Source organism: Aotus nancymaae, unplaced genomic scaffold (genome assembly GCF_030222135.1).
Source record: "Aotus nancymaae isolate 86718 unplaced genomic scaffold, 86718_ANA_hifiasm-v0.15.2.pri h1tg000253l, whole genome shotgun sequence".
In the NCBI taxonomy this organism is placed as follows: Eukaryota; Metazoa; Chordata; class Mammalia; order Primates; family Aotidae; genus Aotus; species Aotus nancymaae.
This window is the reverse complement of record NW_026988668.1, coordinates 321,698-347,653: the sequence shown is the minus strand read 5'-3', so window position 1 is coordinate 347,653 and position 25,956 is coordinate 321,698. Positions and strand designations below refer to the sequence as shown.

Here is a 25,956-nt window from a genome sequence, read left to right as displayed (position 1 = left end):
AGCAAACTAACACAGAAACAGAAAACCAAACACTGCACGTTCTCACTCATAAGGGGGACTTGAACACTGAGAACCCATGTGGGCATAGGGAGGGGAACATCACACACCACGCAATGTCTAAAAAGGTAACAACATCCACGCAATGTCAGTGGAGGCCACAGGCATGTAGTAACCAGGCACTCCTCCCCTTCCCAGCCAAGGTGGTGTTAGCAGAGACTACTGAGGAGTCAGCAGTCACACGGTACCTTCCCTTCCCAGATGTCAAAGGGGCTGTGAAGGGAACCTGGTTCTCATCCCCTTCTTGCAGTAATCCCCACATTCCACTCCCACCATCACATTGAATAGAAGGTTTAAATAAGGTCTCAAATCTCATAATACCCAAAATTTCTAGAATATACTGGAAAATCACTCATTATCCCCAAAATCAGAAAAATCTCAACATGAATGAGAAAACAGAATCAATAGATGTCAACATCAAAACAACACAGATACTTAAATTATCTAACAAGGATTTTTAAACATGTAACATAAAAATGTATCAATGGACAATTATACGCAGACTTGAAACAAAGGAAAAAAATATGAAGTCTCAGCAGAGACACTGCTAATATGAAGAAAAATCAACCGGAAATTTGGAAACTAAAAATCTGAATGGATGGGCTCAACAGCAAAATAAAAAAAGAGAGAAAATAGCAGTGAACTTTAAGACAAAACAATATAAAGTGCCCAATCTGAAGAGGAAAAGGACTTAGAAAAAATGAGGAGAAACTCAGGATCCTATGGTACAACAAGAAAAGATTTCACAAGGTATCACTAGGGTAAAAGCAGCAATGGAGAGTAGAGCTCAAAAAGCACTCAAACAAATAATGACTGCAAACTTCTCAGATCTGACACGATACAAACTTATAGAATGAGGATGCTAAGCAAACCCTAAACAGGGCAATCCTAAAGAAATTCATACCAAGACGCATAATAGTCAAACTACTAAAAGCTAAAGATTAAGGATTAAGAAAAATGCTTGAAAGTAGTGAAATAAAAAATGACCCCTATTTCAAAAGGAAAAAACTCAAATGACATCAGATTTCTCATCAGAAAGCACGGAGGCCAGAAAGAAGTGGCGTAACATTTTTCAAGTGCTAAAAGAAAAAAACTGTCAACTCCAAATTCTATTATCTGGTGAAATTATCCTTCAGGAATGAAGGAGAAATTCAGGCATCTTCAGATTAAGGAAAACGAAGAGAATTTGTTTCTAGTAGATTTCCCTAACAGAATAGTTAGGGAATTATCGAAACAGAACAAAAATAAGAAATTGTGGACTATGAGGAAATAAGAAAACAGAAAGGGTAAAAAGGGTAGGTCAATATAATAGGCTTTCCTTTGCCTCTTGAATTTTCTACACTGTTTGAGAGATAAAGCAAAAATTGTAACACTGATATGGGATTCTAATTGTATATAAGGGAAATATTTATATACTTTTGCATATGCAAAATCTACATATAATTTTACATGAGTATTATATTACTAACGGGAGGATAAAGGGATTTAAAGAGGTAAAGCTCTTACACTTTACCCCAAAACTTAAAATATCAACAACAGTACACTGCACTAAGTTATGTATATATAACATAACTCCTAGAGCTATCATTAAATAATATCTATACAAAGAAATACACTGAAGAACACTATAGATAAATCAAACTGGAATTCTAAAAAATGTTTAAGTGTACCCTTAAGAAGGAAGAAAAAAGAAAATAGAGAAACAAACAAAAACACAGAAAACAAAAAATAAAATGGCATCTCAAACATTACTGAACATAAACCGTCTAAATGTATCAATCACAAGACAACGGTGGTGGGTAAAAAAACGAACCAACCATAAGACGACTACCAGAAACTCACTTGAAATGTAAGTGACCTGAGAGTGAAAGGATGGAAAATTATATACCATGCAAACATTAATTGAAGGAAAGCAGAGGTGGCTACATTAGTGTCAGATAAAGTAGATTTCAGAGCAGAAAAACTACCAGAGACAGATAGGTGAACTACATAATGATAAAAGTGTCAATCCATCCATCAAGAACACGCAGGAATCCCAAATGTGTATGCACTAAACAACAGACCTACAAAATATATGAAGCAAAAATGGATGAAACTCTAAAGAGAGGTAATCTCAGCACTTTGGAAGGCCAATAGAAGGGAATCACTGAGCCCAGGAGTTCAAGACCAGCCTGGACAACACAGTGGACCCCCACCTCTACAAAAAAAAATTTAAAAATAAGTTGGGCATGTTGGTGTGCACCTACAATCCCACCTATTCTGGAGGCTGAGGCGGGAGGATTGGCTTGAGCCCAGAAGGTCGAGGCCATAGTGAGCCATGATTATGCCACTATACTCCAGCCTGGGTAATAGACTGAGACCATGTTTCGAAAGAAAAAACTCTAAAGAGAATAAACAAAGTCACAAGGGAAGATGAACTCAAGAGGAACACTACTAACTAAAAGGTAATAATCAACATTTCAGAACAATCCACCGAACAATAGCAAAATAAATGTTCTTTTCAAGAGCCAGAGAATACTTACCAACATACAGATAGTGTCACAATATCTTACTATAAGCCTTGTAAAAGCACTTAACTTTTTAAACTATGTGTATGTTATCACAATAAAATAAAACCCAACTTCAGAAAATAATGTAGAAGCACAACTTCTGGTCCAGACAAAATGGCACAGATCCATTTCTCTGCTCCTCCCCAGTAAGTCCAACTATAAACCCTGGTAATTAAGCAAGAGCCAATCAAAGGAGAGTTCTGAAAGAAAGTAAGAAGGCAGCATTGACTTCCTGAGACTCCCCTCTCCGACCAGTGGATACTGGGGCAACCGGGCAGTAGCAGTAAGGGGAATTTGCCACTACAATCTGCTGGCTCAGGAAGACTCTGTGCCCCTCATGCCCAAGACTCCTCTCTCTCATTACAGAGAGCCAGGCAGCACCAACAAATGCAACCCCGCCACATAAGGGGCCCAGTCCAGAAAACTTCATCTTATCCATGACCTAAGACTCCCTCCCTTGCTCCAAGACACCAGAGCATCAAGGTGGCACCAAGAGGGAAGCCTTTCATTATAGTGGTGCTAAGACTCCTCTTCTCCCACCCAGAAACACTGCAGCCACTGAGTCCATCTGAATGGGATACAGCTGCGGCCAGTGCACAGCCAAAGAATCCTCTTCTTTCCCATGAGCCTGACACTTCCATCTCTTAACAAGAGACACCAGGCCTAGGAAAACCCCCCTTTCCCCCTCACACAGCACCAACAGAGACCAGGAAGAGCCCCAATGGTACCACATAAACCAAGCAGACCAAAGATCACAGCACAAAGGCTCTGAGAATTAAAATGTCATTGGAACCACAGCCCACAAATGTGGTCCAGGACCTATGTGCTGAATCCAAACAGAGTGGCTGTGCACTAAAATAAAAGATATAAATAGAACCCAAATTCTCCTAATGTAGGAAATACCCAAGATACAATCGAAAAACATCTGTCAAACCAAGAGCCACAATATTCACAATCTGAATTAGAAAAGGCAACCACACAACACCACAACTGAACTAACTCAGATACTGGCATTAATTACATGACCACCATTTTAAAGCAGCAGACATAAAAATGCTTCCACAATCAAATACAAATTATCCCAAAACAAACAGAAATTATAAAACTGAGAAATACAGTAACAGAAGTAAAACCTCACTGGATGAGATTAAGAACAGAGTGGAGATGACAGTAAAGAATTAAGAAACTTGAGAACGGATGAATACAATTTACACAATCTGAACAACACAGAGAAAAGAAACAGGGAATTATGTAACACCAACACAAAATCCAACTTTCTTAACATTGGAAATCCAAATGGAGAGAAGACAGTAAGTAGGAACAACTCTCCCCATTATTTCTTCAACAACAAAGAGTAGTTGAAGAAATTATGGCTAAAAACTCCCTAAATTTAGTCAAAGACAAAAAAAAAAAAAAAAAAAACAGCAAACATGAAATCCAAAGAAATCCATGACAAGACACAACATAATTAAACTTCTGAAAACTAAAGACAAAGTAAAAACTTGAAAACAGCCAAACAAAAATGACACATTATCTACAGGAGAACATCAATTTGAGTGACAGTGGCATCCTAATCAGAAACCATGGATGCAAGGAAGCCGCACAAGATTTTTCAAGTGCCAAGAAAACGGAGGGCTAGCAGCCATGGCACACGCCTTAATCCTAACACTCCGGGAGGATGACGCAGGAGGATCACTTGAGACCAGTTGGGCAACATAGCAAGATGCTGTCTCTTCAAAAAATTTTAAAAATTAGCCAGGCATGGTGGTACCTGCCTGTAGTCCCAGCTACATGGGAGGATTGACTGGGCCCAACAGGTCAAAGCTGTAATGAGCTATGATTGCATCACCAAACTCCAGAGCGAGACCCTGTCTCAAAAAAAAAAAAAAAAAATGAAGAATAATAGAAAAAGGAGAAATATGGGTACATGCTTCGTGCAATACACTATCCTTATCATCATGAGTTTTATAAACCATATTTGGTGAATGACACAAAAACTGTAAGACTATCTGATACCCAGGACATGATATTAAAGTGAGGATCTAAGTAAAAGAATGGTTTCCGCACTTCACTGGAAGTGGTGAAATACTGACAGCAATACACCATGGTGATAACTCACATACGTATATTGTAACACCCAGAGCAAGCACTATGAAAACTACACAAAGACCTAACCTCAAATACACTATACAGATACCAAACAGTGTCCAAGTAACCCAAAAAAAATGGCAAGAAAAAAGAAACAGAGGAATGAGAATCAGAAGAAACACAAGACAGACAATAAATGGCACATTTATATTCTAACGTATCCATAATTATCATAAACGTTAATGGTGTAAATGTGCCATTTAAAAGAGAATGGCATAGTCAATAAAAAAATATGATATTATCCAACCAGAAACTCACTTCAACATAAGTTGAAAGCTATACCACGCAAACATTTATCCAAAAAAAGCATAAATGGCAACATCAATATCTAATAAAGAAGGTTTGAGAGCAAAGAAAATTACCAGAGACAGAGGAACGTTAACAATGAAAGGAACAATCCACCGAGAAGACATAAAAATCTTGAATGTTTGTGCATCACATGACAGTGCTTGAAAGTGCATGAGGCTAAAACTCACGGATTCAATCTGCGATGAAAACCTATTTTGAAACCGGTGGCACATTTCCAAATAATGAACTCCTAAAATTAAACAGATTTACTAATACCATTACTGTTATAGGTAACACCAAGCAGGAAAAGAGAAATGGTAGCTCCAGAGAACCCACTTTCAACCAAGCACTGAATAATGGCATCTTACACATTTTCTACTGTAATCGCCAATAGTCCCGTAAAAAAATTTTATCCAGCATTTTACAGACGAGAAACCATGGCTTTGAGTTTTAAAAAGCTACCGAAGAGCAAAGAGCTAGTAGGTAAATCAACTCTCCAATCAGCGTTGTAACTCTCCAACAAGTACTTTGGGCTGTAGGTTACAGTCTCTCAAAAAGCCGAAACCAAAGGTTATTCAAAAACTCAAATTCTGAAGCAACCACGTATTGGATGAAATTATATTTTCTACAATTCCTCTAGAATGAAACTTGAAAAACTGTAAGAAGCAATATTCTCCTTTCTAAAATTTCTTTTTAAAAACAGTCTTCTTTTTTTTGAATGAGAAGTGAATTAAACATGAGCTAAATCCAATCTCGGGCATAAAAGGTCAGTACACGAACTCTACCGCTAGCCTGTGGCCTCGTTCTCAATCTCCGCTTCCCGTTCCTAAAAGCAGAATTATTTGTCGACAAAAAGCACTTTGGGTGTATTTATGTTCAAGGAAAAAGTGTGCTTAGTAAAGATACGGAAATGAACAGAAATTTCAATAAGGAGTGTGTTTTTAACAACGTAATTGAGAGTTGTATCTGTCACCTTCCCAATTCACACGGCTACACAAGTTTCGGAGACTGAGTCATCTGAGAAGTTTAGGACTTTTGATCCCCGTTTACTGTAGGAGAGCAGCCACTCCTCAACACCCGACCGCGGTTCTTGCTCTCGTTCTGCCTCCTGCGCTCCGCCAGGCGTCCCGGGACGCAGGCGCTCGCCCCGGCCCCCGGCCCCGGCTCCCGGCGCACAGACGGGGCGCGCGGGCAGCGACCCCAGACACGCCCAGCTCCCGGCCCCCAGGCTGGGCGGGGGCCCCCGGCAGCCCGCCGGGAGCGTCGGGGGCGGACAGGCGCCGTCCCCGCCTCGGTTACCTGCTGTGCCAGTCGGCTCCTGATCCGGGCCCCGCAGCACTGTAGTAGGCCGCGCGTTTGCGGTTGGCTGCGGCCGCCGCGACGCTGCGCACCGGGTAGAGCGGAATCTGATCCGCCATGTTCCGGCTGCCCCTTTCCCGCCCCTCCCGCTTTCCCCTCAATTCGCCACCTTTTCCCCGCCCTCTCCCCTCAGCGCCAACCCCGGCTGAGGTACCGCCCGCGCGCCTTCCCCGCCCCCGCCAAGCGGCGAAGTCCGATGGCGTCACAAACGGCGACGACGCGGCGCAGAAGGCGTGGCGCCCCTAGGCCCCGCCCTCCTCTGGGCGTCGGCGCACGACGACTGTCCCAGGAGGCAAAAGCGCGGCGAGGGAGGCGGTGGAGTCCGGGCGATGACGTCACGGGCGACTAAAGCTGCGGCAGGGGGCGTCGCGTTCCAAGGCCCCGCCCCCGCCTCGAGGCGGGCACATGACATCACCGAGCGGCGGGGCGGGGCGCGCATGCATCGCCGGCTGGCCTTCTGGGTGCGCGCGTGGCCCCGCACGTGGGTGCTGGCTCGTTCTGGCGCTCCGTGGTCTGCGGGTGCGTCCCGCTCTGAAGGGCCTCGCCGCAGTCTCCTGGAAGCTGGGCCGGGGACACGCGTGGGCGCGCGCGGCCTTTTGAGCGGTCCTGAGCCTGTACCGCCGGGAGCTGTACGCGCGGCCCACGCGCCCTCCTCGCGGCGCGGTTTCTGGTTGCCGCCCCGCGCTTCTCCAGCCGGCCCTCCGCGTCCGCTTCCTGCCCGCGCCGGTGGAACCTCTGGTTTCTGTGCGTTCTCAGGCAGGGTCGCGCTCCCTGGCCGGGCCCTCAATGCGCCGTGCTGAATTTCCCAGATGTTCGATTCCTGCTTCCTCACTGCCGCTTTCCTGCTTTCCCTGGTTCTTGGTCTTTTAGCCTGAGTCCACATCCCCCACCTCTGGGCCCACAGCCTGCTGAAACGCCCTGTAGGCGACTGTCACAAACGAGGTGTTTACACCCTCAGTCTACACAGGAAAGCAAGACTGTGTGGAACAAACGCGTGTACAGCTTTAGGTTTGTTTAGTGTCTGTCCCAAGCAGCACAGCCCTCCCACGTCCGGCACGCTCTGCACCTGAACCCTGCAAGCTGACGCACCGCTCACCTCCCGTATTTCTGGTTTATTCATGTTGTGTTTTTTTAAACTTATGTTTCTGATACTCCATTGCCATGACTTACGGATTTTGTCTATGTGTTTGAAACACTTTTCAACATGAACTTATAAATGCTTTTTTCTTTTTTTTTTTTTTTTTGCTGTGTTTTTGAGATGGGGTCTCACTCTGTCACCCAGGCTGGAGTGCTGTGTTTTGATCACGACTCACTACAGCTTCATCCTTCCAAGGTTCAAGTGACCCTCCCCCCTCTGCATGTATTATTTTTTCATTATTAAAAAAGTCTCTTGTGAATATGAATATTCTTAATTTGTTGCTGCCACTTTCCGACTGCCAGTTTGCTTCTCAGCTGCTTTTCATATAGCTTGGACACACACCACTGCATAGACACTAACTACTCTCAGAAGACACCAATGGCCTGATAGACTTCGCCCGTTATTTCTCTACTTCACTTTCACTCAGCAACTGACGCTGTTCACACCATCTCTCGCCCATGTTCAACAACGGATATTGATGACGATGTCATTCTCATAGCACTGGCACTGTGACACCATCTTCTCCTGACCCTCACTCAACACCTGACGGTGACAACATCATCTCCTCACACTCACTCAACACGTGACGATGTCAACACCATCTCCTCACATTCAGCAGCTGACAGTGACAACACCTTCTCCTGACTCTCACCCAACACCTGACAGTGACGACACCTTCTCCTCACCCTGACTCAACACCTGACGGTGACACCACCTTCTCCTCACCCTCAGGCAACACCTGACGATGACACTACCTTCTCACCCTCACGCAACACCTGACGGTGACACCACCTTCTCCTCACCCTCACTAAATAACTGACGGTGACACCACTTTCTCAACCTAACTCAACACCTGACGGTGACACCACCTTCTCCTCACCCTCACTCAATACCTGACGGTGACACCACCTTCTCACCCTCGCTCAACACCTGACGGTGACACCACCTTCTCCTCACCCTCACTCAATACCTGACGGTGACGCCACCTTCTCACCCTCGCTCAACACCTGACGGTGACACCACCTTCTCACCCTCACTCAATACCTGACGGTGACAACACCTTCTCCTGACTCTCACCCAACACCTGACAGTGACGACACCTTCTCCTCACCCTCACTCAACACCTGACGGTGACACCACCTTCTAACCCTCATGCGACACCTGATGGTGACACTACCTTCTCCACACCCTCACTCAATACCTGACGGTGACACTACCTTCTCCACACCCTCACTCAATACCTGACGGTGACACCACCTTCTCACCCTCGCTCAACACCTGACAGTGACACCACCTTCTCACCCTCGCTCAACACCTGACGGTGACACCACCTTCTCACCCTCACTCAATACCTGACGGTGACACCACCTTCTCCTCACCCTCACGCAACACCTGACGGTGACATCACCTTCCCCTCAACCTCACGCAACACATGATGGTGACACCACCTTCTCACCCTCACTCAACACCTGACGGTGACACTACCTTCTCCACACCCTCATGCAACACCTGATGGTGACACCACCTTCTCCTCACCCTCGCTCAACACCAGACGGTGACACCACATTCTCACCATCGCTCAACACCTGACGGTGACACCACATTCTCACCCTCGCTCAACACCTGACGGTGACACCACCTTCTCACCCTCGCTCAACACCTGACGGTGACACCACCTTCTCACCCTCACTCAACACCTGACGGTGACACCACCTTCTCACCCTCGCTCAACACCTGACGGTGACACCACCTTCTCACCCTCACTCAACACCTGACGGTGACACCACCTTCTCACCCTCACTCAATACCTGACGGTGACACCACATTCTCACCCTCGCTCAACACCTGACGGTGACACCACCTTCTCACCCTCGCTCAACACCTGACGGTGACACCACCTTCTCACCCTCGCTCAACACCTGACGGTGACACCACCTTCTCACCCTCACTCAACACCTGACGGTGACACCACCTTCTCACCCTCACTCAACACCTGACGGTGACACCACCTTCTCACCCTCACTCAATACCTGACGGTGACACCACATTCTCACCCTCGCTCAACACCTGACGGTGACACCACCTTCTCACCCTCGCTCAACACCTGACGGTGACACCACCTTCTCACCCTCGCTCAACACCTGACGGTGACACCACCTTCTCACCCTCGCTCAACACCTGACGGTGACACCACCTTCTCACCCTCACTCAACACCTGACGGTGACACCACCTTCTCACCCTCACTCAATACCTGACGGTGACACCACCTTCTCCTCACCCTCACGCAACACCTGACGGTGACATCACCTTCCCCTCAACCTCACGCAACACATGATGGTGACACCACCTTCTCACCCTCACTCAACACCTGACGGTGACACTACCTTCTCCACACCCTCATGCAACACCTGATGGTGACACCACCTTCTCCTCACCCTCGCTCAACACCAGACGGTGACACCACATTCTCACCATCGCTCAACACCTGACGGTGACACCACATTCTCACCCTCGCTCAACACCTGACGGTGACACCACCTTCTCACCCTCGCTCAACACCTGACGGTGACACCACCTTCTCACCCTCACTCAACACCTGACGGTGACACCACCTTCTCACCCTCACTCAACACCTGACGGTGACACCACCTTCTCACCCTCACTCAACACCTGACGGTGACACCACCTTCTCACCCTCACTCAATACCTGACGGTGACACCACATTCTCACCCTCGCTCAACACCTGACGGTGACACCACCTTCTCACCCTCGCTCAACACCTGACGGTGACACCACCTTCTCACCCTCGCTCAACACCTGACGGTGACACCACCTTCTCACCCTCACTCAACACCTGACGGTGACACCACCTTCTCACCCTCACTCAACACCTGACGGTGACACCACCTTCTCACCCTCACTCAATACCTGACGGTGACACCACATTCTCACCCTCGCTCAACACCTGACGGTGACACCACCTTCTCACCCTCGCTCAACACCTGACGGTGACACCACCTTCTCACCCTCACTCAACACCTGACGGTGACGCCACCTTCTCCTCACCCTCGCTCAACACCTGATGGTGACACCACCTTCTCACCCTCACTCAACACCTGACGGTGACACCACCTTCTCACCCTCACTCAACACCTGACGGTGACACCACCTTCTCCTCACCCTCAGGCAACACCTGACGGTGACACCACCTTCTCCTCACCCTCAGGCAACACCTGACGGTGACGCCACCTTCTCCTCACCCTCGCTCAACACCTGACGGTGACACCACCTTCTCCACACCCTCATGCAACACCTGATGGTGACACCACCTTCTCCTCACCCTCGCTCAACACCTGACGGTGACACCACCTTCTCACCCTCACTAAACACCAGACGGTGACACCACATTCTCCTCACCCTCGCTCAACACCTGACGGTGACACCACCTCTCACCCTCGCTCAACACCTGACGGTGACACCACCTTCTCCTCACCCTCAGGCAACACCTGACGGTGACGCCACCTTCTCCTCACCCTCGCTCAACACCTGACGGTGACACCACCTTCTCACCCTCGCTCAACACCTGACGGTGACACCACCTTCTCCACACCCTCATGCAACACCTGATGGTGACACCACCTTCTCCTCACCCTCGCTCAACACCTGACGGTGACACCACCTTCTCCTCACCCTCGCTCAACACCTGACGGTGACACCACCTTCTCACCCTCACTAAACACCAGACGGTGACACCACATTCTCCTCACCCTCGCTCAACACCTGATGGTGACACCACCTCTCACCCTCGCTCAACACCTGACGGTGACACCACCTTCTCACCCTCACTCAACACCTGACGGTGACAACACCTTCTCACCCTCACTCAACACCTGACGGTGACACCACCTTCTCCTCACCCTCGCTCAACACCTGACGGTGACACCACCTTCTCACCCTCACTAAACACCAGACGGTGACACCACCTTCTCCTCACCCTCGCTCAACACCTGACGGTGACACCACCTTCTCCTCACCCTCAGGCAACACCTGACGGTGACGCCACCTTCTCCTCACCCTCGCTCAACACCTGACGGTGACACCACCTTCTCACCCTCGCTCAACACCTGATGGTGACACCACCTTCTCTTCACCCTCACGCAACACCTGACGGTGACACTACCTTCTCCACACCCTCATGCAACACCTGATGATGACAGCACCTTCTCCTCACCCTCGCTCAACACCTGACGGTGACACCACCTTCTCACCCTCACTAAACACCAGACGGTGACACCACATTCTCCTCACCCTCGCTCAACACCTGACGGTGACACCACCTCTCACCCTCGCTCAACACCTGACGGTGACACCACCTTCTCACCCTCACTCAACACCTGACGGTGACACCACCTTCTCCTCACCCTCAGGCAACACCTGACGGTGACACCACCTTCTCCTCACCCTCACTCAACACCTGACGGTGACACCACCTTCTCCTCACCCTCGCTCAACACCTGACGGTGACACCACCTTCTCCTCACCCTCGCTCAACACCTGACGGTGACACCACCTTCTCCTCACCCTCACTCAACACCTGACAATGTCAACAACATCTCCTGACCCTCAGTTGACAACTGACGGTGACACCACCTTCTCCTGACCCTCACTGAACACCTGACGGTGACAACACCATCTCCTGACCCTCACTCAACACTTGACAGTTACAACAGCATATCCTCACCCTCACTAATCACTGACACTGTTTATGTCCTCTCCTCACCCACACTGATAACACCATCTCCTCACCTTTACTCAGCTTAAGGGACTCACAGTTCCACATGGCTGGGGAGGCTTCACAATCATGGCAGAAGGCGGAAGGCACATCTTACATGGCAGCAGGCAAGAGAGAGAATGAGAACCAAGCTAAAGTAGACAGCAGTCATCTCCGGTGGTCAGGGGACACGGCGATTCCCTAAAGAGGACACAGGGAGCGGTTATCTGACCAGCAGCTCCAAGCATTCCATTTAACTTCCCAGAAACAAAAACTTGCTGAAAACTTGTGTGCAAATGTTCACAGCCACACTATTCGTGATAGCTAAAAGGTGGAAATCACCCAGATGCCTATCTACTCAGGAAAGAATGAACACATTGTGATGGCATGAAATACTGCGTGGTGACATGACGTGTAAAGTGCTGACGCCGGCTGCGTCGTGGATGAGCCTCGAGAACACACTCAGTGAAGGAAGCCAGTCACGGAAGGCCATGTCGCATGCGTTCTGGAATAGGAAAGTCCACAGACAGGGACGAGGTGGGTCAATGGCTGAGGGGCCAGGGACAGGTGGGGGTGGCAGCTAAAGGGCATGAGTTTCCTTTTGGGGTGATGCAGTGTTCTGAAGTTGCATGTGGTGATGAACATACTAAAATGTGCTATACTGCGGAACTGTGGCTGAGCACGGTAGCTCATGCCTGGAATCCCAGTACTTTTGGAGGCTGAGGCAGGAGGATCGCTGGAGGCCAGGAGTTTGAGGCCAGCCTGGACAACATAGCAAGACCCTGTCTCTACAAAAAACAAAAGTAGATTAGCCAGGTGTGGTGACGCATGCCTAAAGTCCTGGCTGCTTGGCAGGCTGAGGCGGGAGGATCATTTGAGCCTGGGAGGTTGGGGCTTCAGTGAGCTGTGATCACACCACTACACTCCAGCCTTGGCAACAGAGCGAGACTCTGTCCTCAAATAAATTAATAATAATCATTAAAAAAACTCTACTGAATTATACACATTAAATGAGTGAACATTAAGGCATTCGAGTTATATTTCAGAAGAGCTTTTAGAAAAACGCAGACCCAAGGAGCTCGTAGGACAAGAAGCTAAGAAAGTCATTGCCATGGGCTTAGCCCAGAAAGCAGGGCTCGGGTCTCAGCACGGGCTTAGCCCAGAAAGCAGGGCTCGGGTCTCAGCACGGGCTTAGCCCAGAAAGCAGGGCTCGGGTCTCAGCACGGGCTTAGCCCAGAAAGAGGAGCTGGGTTCTCGGAGGGCCTCCGCTCAGAGTCCAGCGGTGATCTGTGACATCCCCCAGCCCATCCTCATCAGCTCATGTCTCAGCTCAGGAGGGCAGAGGGACCATCAGCCAAAATCTCAAGTGAGGGCTTTTGCTCCTGGCACTGAAGCTACCCGGAGCGACGGAGCCGGGTCCTCGCCCCTGACGTGGGCTCACTGGCCCTGCCAGCGTCAGAGACTCGGAAGCCACACTGAGCTGAGCTGTGTCTGGAGCGGGCCTCGCCCTGGGCTCTGAGGAAATGAAGCAAACCTGAGGACGGCGCCCTGGGGGACCTTTCCCCTGGAGGCTCTGCCGAAGGCCAGCTGATGTCCCCAGGGCCGCCGCTGCAGCTGTGACTGCTGCCTGCCTCCCGAGGACTCGCAGAGCACGGCTGACCTATGGAGGTGGAAGGGCTGGGGCCACCCTGGAGGCCTGGTGAAGGTCTGTGGGGGTGCCTGAGTGTCTCCCAGCACTGGCTGGGATTTAGCGTGGCTCAGTTCAGAAGTCCATGGCCGAGACCCTCAAGGTCTCACATCTTGGCCAACCTGGGCGGGACACCCCCCTCAAAGGTGCCCCTTGAAACAGTCAAGAAAACCCGGAGAGGCATACAGGACTTCTCCGGACTGTTTCAGGGAACACCTCACGCTGTTTGTTTGATTGGACACACCTGGACGCAGATGCACCCGGCCTCCTCTGCAGCCTGTGGTGGAGGAGCTGGTGGCAGAGAAGTGCCACAGGTGGGGATTTGCTTTCTGTGTCAACTGGAAGGGCAGTGATTCCAAACATGCTTTCAGCAATGTTGTAAACTGAATCTCAAAGAGCTTCAGAAAATTTGTTACCAGCGTGACACATTCATCTCTGAAAACCAACCATCCACTGTCAAAGAAAGGTGCATAAAATTTGAGAAAAGACAAAAAACCTGTGTCATGTGGCACGGAAGATCACGGTCACATGACAGGTGCCACCAATAGCAGCAGTGGCAACAACTCATGCCGTCAGCCCAGCCTGGGGCCGCTGGGTGCCCCCCACGGGGACAGCACCCTGGGACTTCCTGCTGGAATCCAGCAGCATCACCCACCAACTTGTAGGCCTAAAAACAAAACCACACCACAAGCAAAATCTGAGACTGCAGGTCCTACCAGAGAGACGCAAGGTTCGCTGTAGGAACAGAGTTCTGACCCGCTTTGGTTCTGACCTCTTACAAAGATGGCACCCCTCGGGATGGCATGATTCCTGCCTCTTCCAGCATTCTCTCCGCCAGCACGGCAGCTGACTTGCCCCGACAACCTCCTGCTGTGAGATACAGGTGGGAGCCTCACAGCCACAGAGACGGCTCCACCCGGTGCGTGCAGGTTGCCTCGAGGACCTCCTCAAGGCCTCATCTTCTCCTTAGGGGTTTGGGTGCTCTGTGGCCCGAGCGCCTCCCATCCGCCTGGAAAACTGTGATGGATTTGGGCTGTTCTGGATGCTCCAAGGGTGCCACCAAGCACCTCTCCCACAGCTGGAGTTAACAAACTTGGCAAACGCCAAGAACACACGAACGTGTGGTCAGACCGGGAAGCCGGCCAGGCACAGCCTTGGGGGCCTCTCTTCAGGGGGACGGGAAACAGAACAGGCTCAGCAGCTACGTGGCCGGCGCTTGGGCGTTTGTATCTTACTGCAAATGGTGTAAACGCCTGAGCATTTACTTGGTTAACAGTCTCTGTGATTTTCATAAGCATTTATATAAAAAGTGGCAAACATTTCAAAAACATTATATTAAAAAGTGACAGTAACAGTCAGATTCTGGCTGGTGCAGTTCTGATCAGCGGCAGAGGCCTGTGAGGCCCAGCAGGCAGGAGCTGGGTCTCAGTCACAGCGCTCGGAGCTGCTGCGAAAGAGCAAAGGACTTGGAGGTCGCCTTGGGCCTGAGCCTCGCTTTGTGTGTCGGCAGTGGGGGCGGGGCAGAAAAACACTCATGCAAAGTACCTTCTCCACCACTGTTCAGTGAGCACTGCAGTGGTGTGGCCTCTGCTCACGCCGTCCTGCAACAGCTCTCTCTCTGTATACCCTGCATCCTGCACATCTGAAATCCTCCGTCGCACCACACTCCCTGTCCCTCCCCCAGCCCCAGTGACCAACAGTCTAGTTTCAGCATCCATCAGCCTGACTACTGTTGACACCTGGATGTGAGTCCTGTCTGCAGCTCACCGGCTGTGGGCCTGGATGTGAGTCCCGTCTGTGGCTCACTGGCAGTGGGCCTGGATGTGAGCCCTGTCCGTGGCTCACTGGATGTGGGCCTGGATGTCAGCCCTGTCCGTGGCTCACTGGCTGTGGGCCTGGATGTGAGTCCCGTCCGTGGCTCACTGGCAGTGGGCCTGGATGTGAGCCCTGTCCGTGGCTCACTGGCAGTGGGCCTGGATGTGAGTCCCGTCTGTGGCTCACTGGCAGTGGACCTGGATGTGAGTCCCGTCTGTGGCTCACTGGCTGTGGGCCTGGATGTGAGCCCTGTCCGTGGCTCACTGGCTGTGAACCTGGATGTGAGTCCCGTCCGTGGCTCACTGGCGGTGGGCCTGGATGTGAGTCCCGTCCGTGGCTCTCTGGCGGTGGGCCTGGATGTGAGTCCCGTCCGTGGCTCTCTGGTGGTGGACCTGGATGTGAGTCCCGTCCGTGGCTCACTGGCTGTGGGCCTGGATGTGAGCCCTGTCCGTGGCTCACTGGCTGTGGGCCTGGATGTGAGCCCTGTCCGTGTCTCACTGGCGGTGGACCTGGATGTGAGCCCCTCACTGAGTCTGTGCCCTCACCATGCCTGACTCAGCGGAGGCAATGCTGCCCTACTCCCTCCAGCCCACAGGGCAAGCCACGTGCTGGGCCCGGGGCTGCCCTACCTGTAGCTGACGCTGACTCTAGTTGCGCTCTGAGAACCTGTCTCTCACCTGCCCCGTCTCTGTGTGCACTGGGTCTCCTGCTGAGCCTGGCCGTTGGCTAGGCTCTATTCCTGGAAGAGGGCTGCCTGCCACTCATGTCTCTGATGCTGAGTGGGCTCCTCCTTCCACCCACAGCGCCTGGTCGGGCCTCTGTCGCTGGCTTCCTGTTGGCGTTGTGTCTCGATTATCAGGAGAAGCTGCTGGAGGGGAATTCCTGCCTCCTCAGCCTGGCACGGGCTAGGGTCTCTGCAGACCTTGTCCGGACCTCGGGTCTTCCCACCTCATTGTGAGATATTTGTGCCCATAATACTAACAGGTGACTGTGTCCGCTTTGTAATACTCACATCTGCTATTTGTTCCAGCCCTTATTATGTGAAAAATGAACACCTTCTCCTTTTTCTCTCCCGCGACATTCCCCAAGGCATCCGCAGGTGCTGTGCGGGGATCCGAGTCCTGCTGGCCTCGGACGTCTCGCCCTGGGTGGCTACATCTCTCAGTCAATTTGGCCTCAGATTTCTTACCTGATATTGCTGATCTTTGGAGATACATCTCTGAGTTCAGTGACAGTTACAAGTGGCACATCCGATGTCTCCTAATTCATAATTTATAGGTGTCTCATTCATAACGGCCTCTCCTCCCATTCCAAACTCGCTGAATATGCAGGAGAGGAGAAGCAGCAATTATTTATAATAACTTTATTAGCTATAATTTGTGTCTATCCTCTGAAAGGATAGAGTGATGTTTCTGGGAGCTGCATATGAAACGCAAGTGCTTATATTCGACCTTGCGCCTGATGCATTCCACGCACAGCGGTGTGTCTTTCTTCCCGGGAAGGACGGGTACAATTTGTCACCGCACAAATTATACTGTCCTTGCTGTTGACATTCTTTTATCAGATAAATTACCTGTACTTATTATGCTGAAGGCAGTTTCCATGAAAATTTGATATTGTGAAAATCTTAGTTTAAGTTGAGACTAAGAGGATTGGATCTCTTTCTACAATAGAGAAATACGGGTCTGATTACCCGTGTCCTTGACTGTTTTCTGGAACCCCCCCGCAGCCCCAGATGCTAGTTTGCACACAATTCAGGCATGTCCCATGCCTCCAGCTGGCTGTCCCTCTGCCTGGTGTTGAGGTATTGCACACGCCTGGGCACAGACACACCGTGGCCTTCTCTGCAGCCTGTGGGTGGGGAGCCGGCAGCAGAGAAGGGCCACGGGTGGTGATTTGCTTTCTACGACAACTGGAAGGGAGAATGTGGTTCCAAACGTGACTTACAGCAGTGTTGTGAACTTAATCCAAAAAGCTTCAGAAAACTTGTCACTGGCACGGCAAATTTATCTCTGAAAACCAACCATCCATTGTCAATGAGTAACATGCAGAAAATTGTGTTTTTCTGAAAAGAAAATTCCTTCTTGCACAAGAGTAACATATGTTCATTACAGAACATTTGAAACTTGGAGGAAGTAAAAAGCTTGAAATTAAGAGTGTCCACATTTCTTTTGCCCAGAGAAGGCCGCTGTCGGCACTGCCGCGGGCCCTGCCCTCTCCGCTCTCCTTTCCTAACGCACGCACTTTTCACATGGAGACGTTTGTATTCCTGGTAAAGGCTATGAAAGTTCCTAATAGAAAATAAATTTAGTCTTCTCTTTAAAACGTTTATTCAAAAATTGTATCTCACACATTTGCGTGGAGTATGTATGCGTCTGAATATTACTGATAAACCGTCGATAACCAAGCGTGAATTCAGTGAAAACAACGTTTGAACCTTGTTCTGTCTGTTGCCCTTTCGGCTCTTTTTATTTAATTGAAATAATTTTTTTTGTCTTTGGCACCTTTCAATATTTTGTTTTGCAAACTTATGAACGCTGTGTCCAGGTGGATCGAGAATGTGATGACCTCATGCAAATAACAGGATACAGGCTACTTATGCAGAAAATAAATTTAGTCATATGCCAGTTGTCTGAAGACAACGTATTCAATCAGCATTGAATTTTCTTACCTCTCTCTTCTGTATTTTAACTTCCTACACTAATTAAAATTAAGAGCAAATAAAAATTTTAAGCTAGTCAGGACACAAGCTACTTTCTTGAATTTTGTTTCTAAGACTGGTAAAATTTGTCAGACTTTAAAACCTGGCTGGGCACAGTGGCTCATGCCTGTAATCCCAGCACTTTGGGAAGCCAAGGCGGGCTGATCACCTGAGGTTGGGAGTTTGAAACCAGCCTGAGCAACATGGAGAAACCCCATCTCTACTAAAAATGCAAAATTAGCTGGGCATGGTGGTGCATGCCTATAATCCCAGCTACTTGGGAGGCTGAGGCAGGAGAATCACTTGAACCCAGAGGCAGAGGTTGCAGTGAGCTGAGATCATGCCATTGCACTCCAGCCTGCACAAGAGCGAAACTACGTCTCAAAAAAATAAGTCAAATCAAATCTATGTAATATAAGAGACAAAATGACTTTGAAAAGAGACCAACGCACTGAGTCTGTGTTGGGAGCCCTTTAATAGACACAGGGCCACTGCGGGTGGAACTGACATTGACTGTGTGTGTGTGTGTTAGTGTGTGTGCCACACTTTACGTGACTGTGACATGCAAACCACTAGAAAGTACATACTTAGGACGTGTCCAGTGACACCTGGCTGTTGAGTGCTCGGAGGCTGACGGAGACCCTAACACACTGAGGTCACCCGGGAGGGTCACCGGGACCCACACTGTTCCTGGTTTATTTAGACAAAGCAGATGAGGTCTCCATTAAGCAGCAGCAGGAAGTCCCATGCTAGACACAGCGGAGCTGGAAGCTTCTCAGAGACCCTTGTTCAGACATTGTGACAACGTCTAATGGGACTTCTTCCCCATGTTCCTCATTAGGAAAAGCATATTATAGGTTTATAGCTATTAATATTACAGGGAAAGATAATCTTGCTTAGGCCATGTCTTTTATGATTCCATTTAGGTGAAATGCCCAGAATCAGTGAATTCTCTAGAGACAGAAAGGAGATGAGTGGTTGTCAGGGGCTGGGCTGGGGTGGGGGTTGGGGTGTGACTCTAATGCTGTGGCGTTTCTTTCTGGGGTGAAGGAAATGATCTAAAATTAAATCATGGTGATGGCTACGTAACTCTGTGAATATACAAACCTATTCAACTATTCAACTGTGGACTTCGGACGGGTGAAGCCTACGGTATGTAATTTACATCTCAATAAAGATGTAAAAACTCCTTCCCTTTGTCTAACATCTGTAGAGCTATGACTTACTCTGATGCCATCATTTACTCTAGTGTGGAGTCCACGAGCTTCGTATTTGACTTAGTCTCCATGCTGGTTCTACTGTTTACAGCTGAGCAAGTTTTTCTATTAATTGTGTAAAACACTTCCAGATGCATTCAAAGTTTCCCTCATGTCGGAATGCAAAGATGTTTCTACTGGTTTAGTATGCAGCTTTTAGATATTTCATGACAGAAAACGTGACGTTAACTTCTTGGCGACGTTGTCGGCTTCTGCAATACCGATGTGGATCAGAAGGAGCACGGCTGCAGTCTCGCCCTCTGGTACCCAGTCGAGCCAGCGTCACCGAATTGTCTGGTTGTAGGTGGTTCCACGGTACTTTAGGAACCTGCTCCTCTGTTATATTTCAGCTCTCAGTGGAGGTGGAGCTGAAGCAACTGGAAAGAGGAAAAGGGTTCGGGCCACTGTGGAGGGAAAGACGAGCTGGCAGCGCCGGTGCTGGGATCACTTACGTCTGGGAGTCACGGGCGAGGAGAGGAGCCTCGGGACCCATTCCCTTCCTTGTCCACCTTGGTGGCCTTTCAATACGGCCTACAGACTGGGATGACCGTCTAAACAGAAGACGCGAGGGGCCCACTTGCTGTCTTAGACCCTCCTGATGCCGTGCTGTGCTCTGGGTGTGTGGCCGACACGCTCCTTCAGCCACTAGCCTGAGGGTCCTCCTGCGACACCTCCCAGCGTCCCAGGGAGCGTGGCTGGCAGGGGCCGGGCCCCTGCCCGACAGCTGCTGCCCCTCTTTCCAGCTGCCCCTGCCCCTTGGGTCTCCCTTCCTCGGGAGCCTTCTGGGAACTCCTGCATTTCTGGGTGAAGTCCCTCTGTGCTTCTGTAGACCACATATTGTATGATTCCATTTACATGAAATGTCCAGAGTGAAAAACGAGAGAGAAGGAGAGACAGAACGTAGATGGGTGGCGGCCGTGCTGGGTGGTGGGAGCTGCTCGTCGGCATGGGGAGGACGCACCCCGGCTTTCGAGGCCTCTGCAACCCTGAACTTCAGCCAAGCCGGGCCTGGACGCTCTGGGGTTTGTTGCCTCCAGGCTCTGTTTCTGGGTCGCCTCCTTCCTGACTCCCATCCCCTTGATGTCACTGCCTTCACGGCCGCCTTTGGGGACCCTCTGTGTGGACGTCTGCTCCTCTCTGAGCTTCCCATGCGGGTATTTTGTCGGCGCTCACATTTGTGTTGTTACCGTGAACGTGCTGCATTCATTCTTCGCAGAAATGAACTGCGTCTCCCTTTCCTACGTGCCCTCCAGTGACCACTGCACCTGCTGGAAGGCCGCTTAGGAAGTACTTGCTGGCTTGGATGGTTAAGCCTTTTTCTCCCTTCCTCCTTGTTGAGGCGTGGCCGGGGGCGCCGTGGGCAGGACGTGGCTGGGGGCGCCGTGGGCAGGACGTGGCTGGGGGCGCCGTGGGCAGCACAGGGTGCTCCCTCCCACGCTGCAGCGCCGGCTCCCTGTTCACCTGAATGCCAACGTTTCCCCTGTGGATTCCTAAGTGAGTTTCTTTTTTAATATATACATATATATTTTATTGTACTTTAGGTTCTGGTGTATACGTGCAGATCATGCAGGATTGTTGCATAGATACGTACATGGCAATGTGGTTTGCTGCCTCCATCCCCCAGTCACCTCTATCTGGCATTTCTCCCCATGTTATCCCTCCCCGGTCTCCCTACCCCCTGCTATTCCCCCTCAACAGACCCCAGTGTGTGATGCTCCCCTCCCTGTATCCATGTGTTCTCATTGTTCAACACCCACCTATGAGTGAGAACATACAGTGTTTGATTTTCTGTTCTTGTGTCAGTTTGCTGAGAATGATGGTTGCCAGCTTTATCCATGTCCCTACAAAGGACAGGAACTCATCATTTTTTATGGCTGCATAGTATTCCATGGTGTATATGTGCCACATTTTCCTTGTCCAGTCTGTCATCAGTGGGCATTTGGGTTGGTTCCAGGTCTTTGCTATTGTAAACTGTGTTGCAATGAACATTCGTGTGCATGTGTCCTTATAGTAGAACGATTTATAATCCTTTGGGTATATACCCAGTAATGGGATTGCTGGGTCAAATGGAATTTCTATTTCTAGGTCCTTGAGGAATCGCCACACTGTCTTCCACAATGGTTGAACTAAATTACACTCCCACCAACAGTGTAAAAGGGTCCCTATTTCTCCACATCCTCTCCAGCATCTGTTGTCTCCAGATTTTTTGATGATCACCATTCTAACTGGAGTGAGATGGCATCTCAAAGTGGTTTTGTTTTGCATTTCTCTAATGACCAGTGATGATGAGCATTTTTTCATATGTTGTTGGCCTCATATCAGGCAAGAAAAAGAAATAAAGGGTATTCAATTAGGAAAGGAGGAAGTCAAATTGTCTCTATTTGCAGATGACATGATTGTATACCTAGAAGACCCCATCATCTCAGCCCAAAATCTCCTGAAACTGATAAGCAACTTCAGCAAGTCTCAGGATACAAAATCAATGTGCAAAAATCACAAGCATTTCTATATACCAATAACAGACTAACAGAGAGCCAAATCAAGAGTGAACACCCATTCACAATTGCTACAAAGAGAATAAAATACCTAGGAATACAACTAACAAAGGATGTAAAGGACCTCTTCAAGGAGGACTATGAACCACTGCTCAAGGAAATAAGAGAGGACAAAAACAGATGGAGAAACATTCCATGTTCATGGTTAGGAAGAATCAGTATCATGAAAATGGCCATACTGCCCAAAGTAATTTATAGATTCAACACTATCCCCATCAAGCTACCAATGACCCTCTTCACAGAACTGGAGAAAACCACCTTAAACTTCATATGGAACCAAAAGAGAACCTGCATAGCCAAGTCAATTCTAAGCAAAAAGAATAAAGGTGGAGGCATCATGCTACCTGACTTCAAACTATACTATAAGGCTACAGTAATCAAAACAGCATGGTACTGATACCAAAACAGAGATATAGACCAATGGAACAGAACAGAGTTCTCGGAGGCAACACGGCATATCTACAACCATCTGATCTTTGACAAACCTGACAAAAACAAACAATGGGGAAAGGATTCCCTGTTTAATAAATGGTATTGGGATAACTGGCTAGCCATGTACAGAAAACAGAAACTGGACACCTTACACTAAAATTAACTCCAGGTGGATTAAAGACTTAAACATAACACCTAACAGCATAAAAACCCTAGAAGAAAACCTAGGCAAAACCATTCAGGACATAGGCATAGGGAAGGACGTCATCACTAAAACACCAAAAGCATTGGCAACAAAAGCGAAAATAGACAAATGGGACCTAATCAAACTCCACAGCTTCTGTACAGCAAAAGAAACAATCATTAGAGTGAACCAGCAACCAACAGAATGGGAAAAAAATTTTGCAATCTACACATCTGACAAAGGGCTAATATCCAGAATCTACAAAGAACTAAAAACAGATTTACAGGAAAAAAAAAAAAACCATTTAAAAGTGGGCGAAGGATATATGCATTTCTCTTTCTTTCTTTCTTTTTTTTTTCTTTGAGAAGGAGTCTTGCTCTGTCACCTAGGCAGGAAGGCAGTGGTGTGATCTCTGCTCACTGAAACCTGCACCTCCCAGGTTCAAGTGATTCTCCTGCCTCAGCCTCCTGAGTAGCTGGGTTTACAGGTGCCCACCACGCCCAGCTAATTTTTTTTTTTTTGAGACAGGTTTTCACTCTTGTTGACCAGGCTGGAGTGCAATGGTGCAATCTCGGCTCACAGCAACCCTTCTGGGTTCTAGTGATTCTCCTGCCTCAGCCTTCTGAGTAGCTGGGATTACAGGCATGCACCACTACACTCAGCTAATTTTGTATTTTTAGTAGAGACGGGGTTTCTCCATGTTGGTCAGGCTGGTTTTGAGCTCCTGACTTCAGGTGATCTGCCCGCCTCGGCCTCCCAAACTGCTGGGATTACAGGCGTGATCTACCGTGCCCGGCTAATTTTTATATTTTTAGTAGAGACAGGGTTTCACTATGTTGGCCCGGCTGGTCTCGAACTCCTGACCTCAAGTGATCCACCTGTCTTGGCCTCCCAAAGTCCTAAGATTACAGGTGTGAGCCACCATGCCTGGCCTAGTATTTTTATTTTTACCACGTTTATTTTTTATTACAACTCTTCAGTCTTTCTACTGCAAATTTTAGAAACTTAATGACCATCAAAGATCATGACAAGTTTATGTTCGGATGTATGTAAGGAGTGGCGATAGCATTATCACAGTTGGAAAGCTAACATGACTCAGTGTGTTAGAGTTAACGTGCCCACAGGCCTCTGGGTTTCACTCCCTTCCATTCCACTTACCTGCCACGTGATCTTGAGCAAGTTTTAAATTTGGAGTATCGATTTCCTTTTCCAAAGAGTGGGGATGATAATAGTACCAACTTCAAAAGATTTACGTGTGAATTAAATAACAGAATGCAAATAAAGCATTTAGCAGAGTGCTGACTCGTTAGCAAATGCATATAACTTCTGTCATCACAACCTATGCCTCAACTTACGGCTTCGTCTCCTCCAAGGCGTCTCCTCTCCATCATCTCTTCAGTTTAGACATTCGTCTGGCGGAGCATCGTGTCACATATTGGGTGTGCCTCACAGGAGACAGCAGAGTGGAAGGCAGGGCATCCACCTGACGTCACCGTCCCTGGACTGCACTGACCATGTGGTACCATCCGCTGTCATCAGAGGATGCGCCAGCCGCTGCCTCCTCACCCACGCTTTATGAAAAGTTGCCCATGCGCTTTGTAGATACTTCATTCCGTAGAGGGAGCCGTTCACCAACACTCAGCACTCCCAGGAAGGAGGGGAGGAGAGCGCCCTCCTGAAGACAAAAAAATCTCAAAATAAAAAAATCCTCATTAAAGAATATTAATACTCACGAATTAAGAAAAACAAAAGGGGAAATTGCCTGGAATAAATTCAGATCACCCTTTGATTCTGTCCACTGAGACGAATAAGTGACTGCTCCATTAAACAGAGGCAGCATGGACCAGAATGGAGGCTGCAGCTCCCCGCCTGGGCTCCCCGCCTGATGAGCTGCGCCCAGCCAGCCTCAAATCCGATGCTCACGTGTTCTCGGCCGACAGCCGGATAATGGGCACCAAAGTTATTTTTCAATGTAATACAAAAATCACATGTTGACAACTCTTTCCCTCCCTAGATAAAAGAAAGGGTGGTGTCAAAAGATCAGACAAACGAGTAAACCTTCAGACACGGGTCAGCCAGACTCATGGCTTTTGCTGCAGGAAGCCACGCTATTTCAAAATGACTGTCCATAAAATTAAAACGTAACACACGAACATTTAAACTTCTGTTTGCCAGCACTCACTCAAACACCTGTGACCACAGATACCATTTACTTGAATCCATATAAAATATCCATAATAAATAAATACATCAGTATTTTGTCCTCACAGTGGGAAAATGACAAAGCCATTCAAAGAAACCCATCGCAGGGAGCAAGCCCTCTCACTCACCACGGGTAAGAACGTAGAGAGTGACATCCCTGGAAGGCTCTGAGATGTGGCGGCCATGAGGATTGAATCTGGAACCAGGATGCCTGTGTGGACGGTGACAGTTCCCTGGGAGGCTCTGAGACGTGGCAGCCATGAGGATTGAATCTGGAACCACGATGCCTGTGTGGACGGTGACAGTTCCCTGGGAGGCTCTGAGACGTGGCGGCCATGAGGATTGAATCTGGAACCAGGATGCCTGTGTGGACGGTGACAGTTCCCTGGGAGGCTCTGAGACGTGGCGGCCATGAGGATTGAATCTGGAACCAGGATGCCTGTGTGGACGGTGACAGTTCCCTGGGAGGCTCTGAGACGTGGTGGCCATGGGGACTGCTTCTGGCCCCAGGATGCCTGGGTTTGCATTTCGTCTCCGCCACTTCCTCACCGGGTGACCCTAGCCGGAGTATTTCCTTCTTTATCACTTGCTTTCTTCATCTATAAGATGAGGATAATAATCAGAGTCCCAATTTTACTGGGTTGTTAGAAGGAATAAATGACTTATGATTTCTGAAGTTCTTGGAACAGTGTCAATACCGTAGGAAGAATTGCACAAGGTAAGCTCTATAAGTATTTATGGAACCCAGATATTTTTAAAAAAGCAGAGAAACCCATGAAATCACTACACTTCTGTATTTGTATCTTTTGGCC

The 25,956-nt window shown here is 48.9% G+C and overlaps 1 protein-coding gene across 6 annotated transcripts in view; it reads right to left on the bottom strand.

Moving 5' to 3' along the window:
• ATP9B (ATPase phospholipid transporting 9B (putative)) overlaps nucleotides 1-6,471 on the bottom strand; it is a 288,436-nt gene extending 281,965 nt beyond the window's left edge. For 5 of the 6 annotated variants that reach the window (XM_064371986.1, XM_064371987.1, XM_064371988.1 and 2 more), the window contains exon 1: nucleotides 6,342-6,471. In XM_064371986.1, coding sequence (XP_064228056.1) covers nucleotides 6,342-6,460 — 119 coding nt within the window. In that variant the 5' untranslated portion in view covers nucleotides 6,461-6,471. Of the gene's footprint in view, nucleotides 1-6,015; nucleotides 6,105-6,341 lie in introns of those variants that run through there. The other variant, XM_064371989.1, reaches the window with a different exon arrangement.
• Between the last annotated feature and the right edge of the window lie 19,485 nt (nucleotides 6,472-25,956).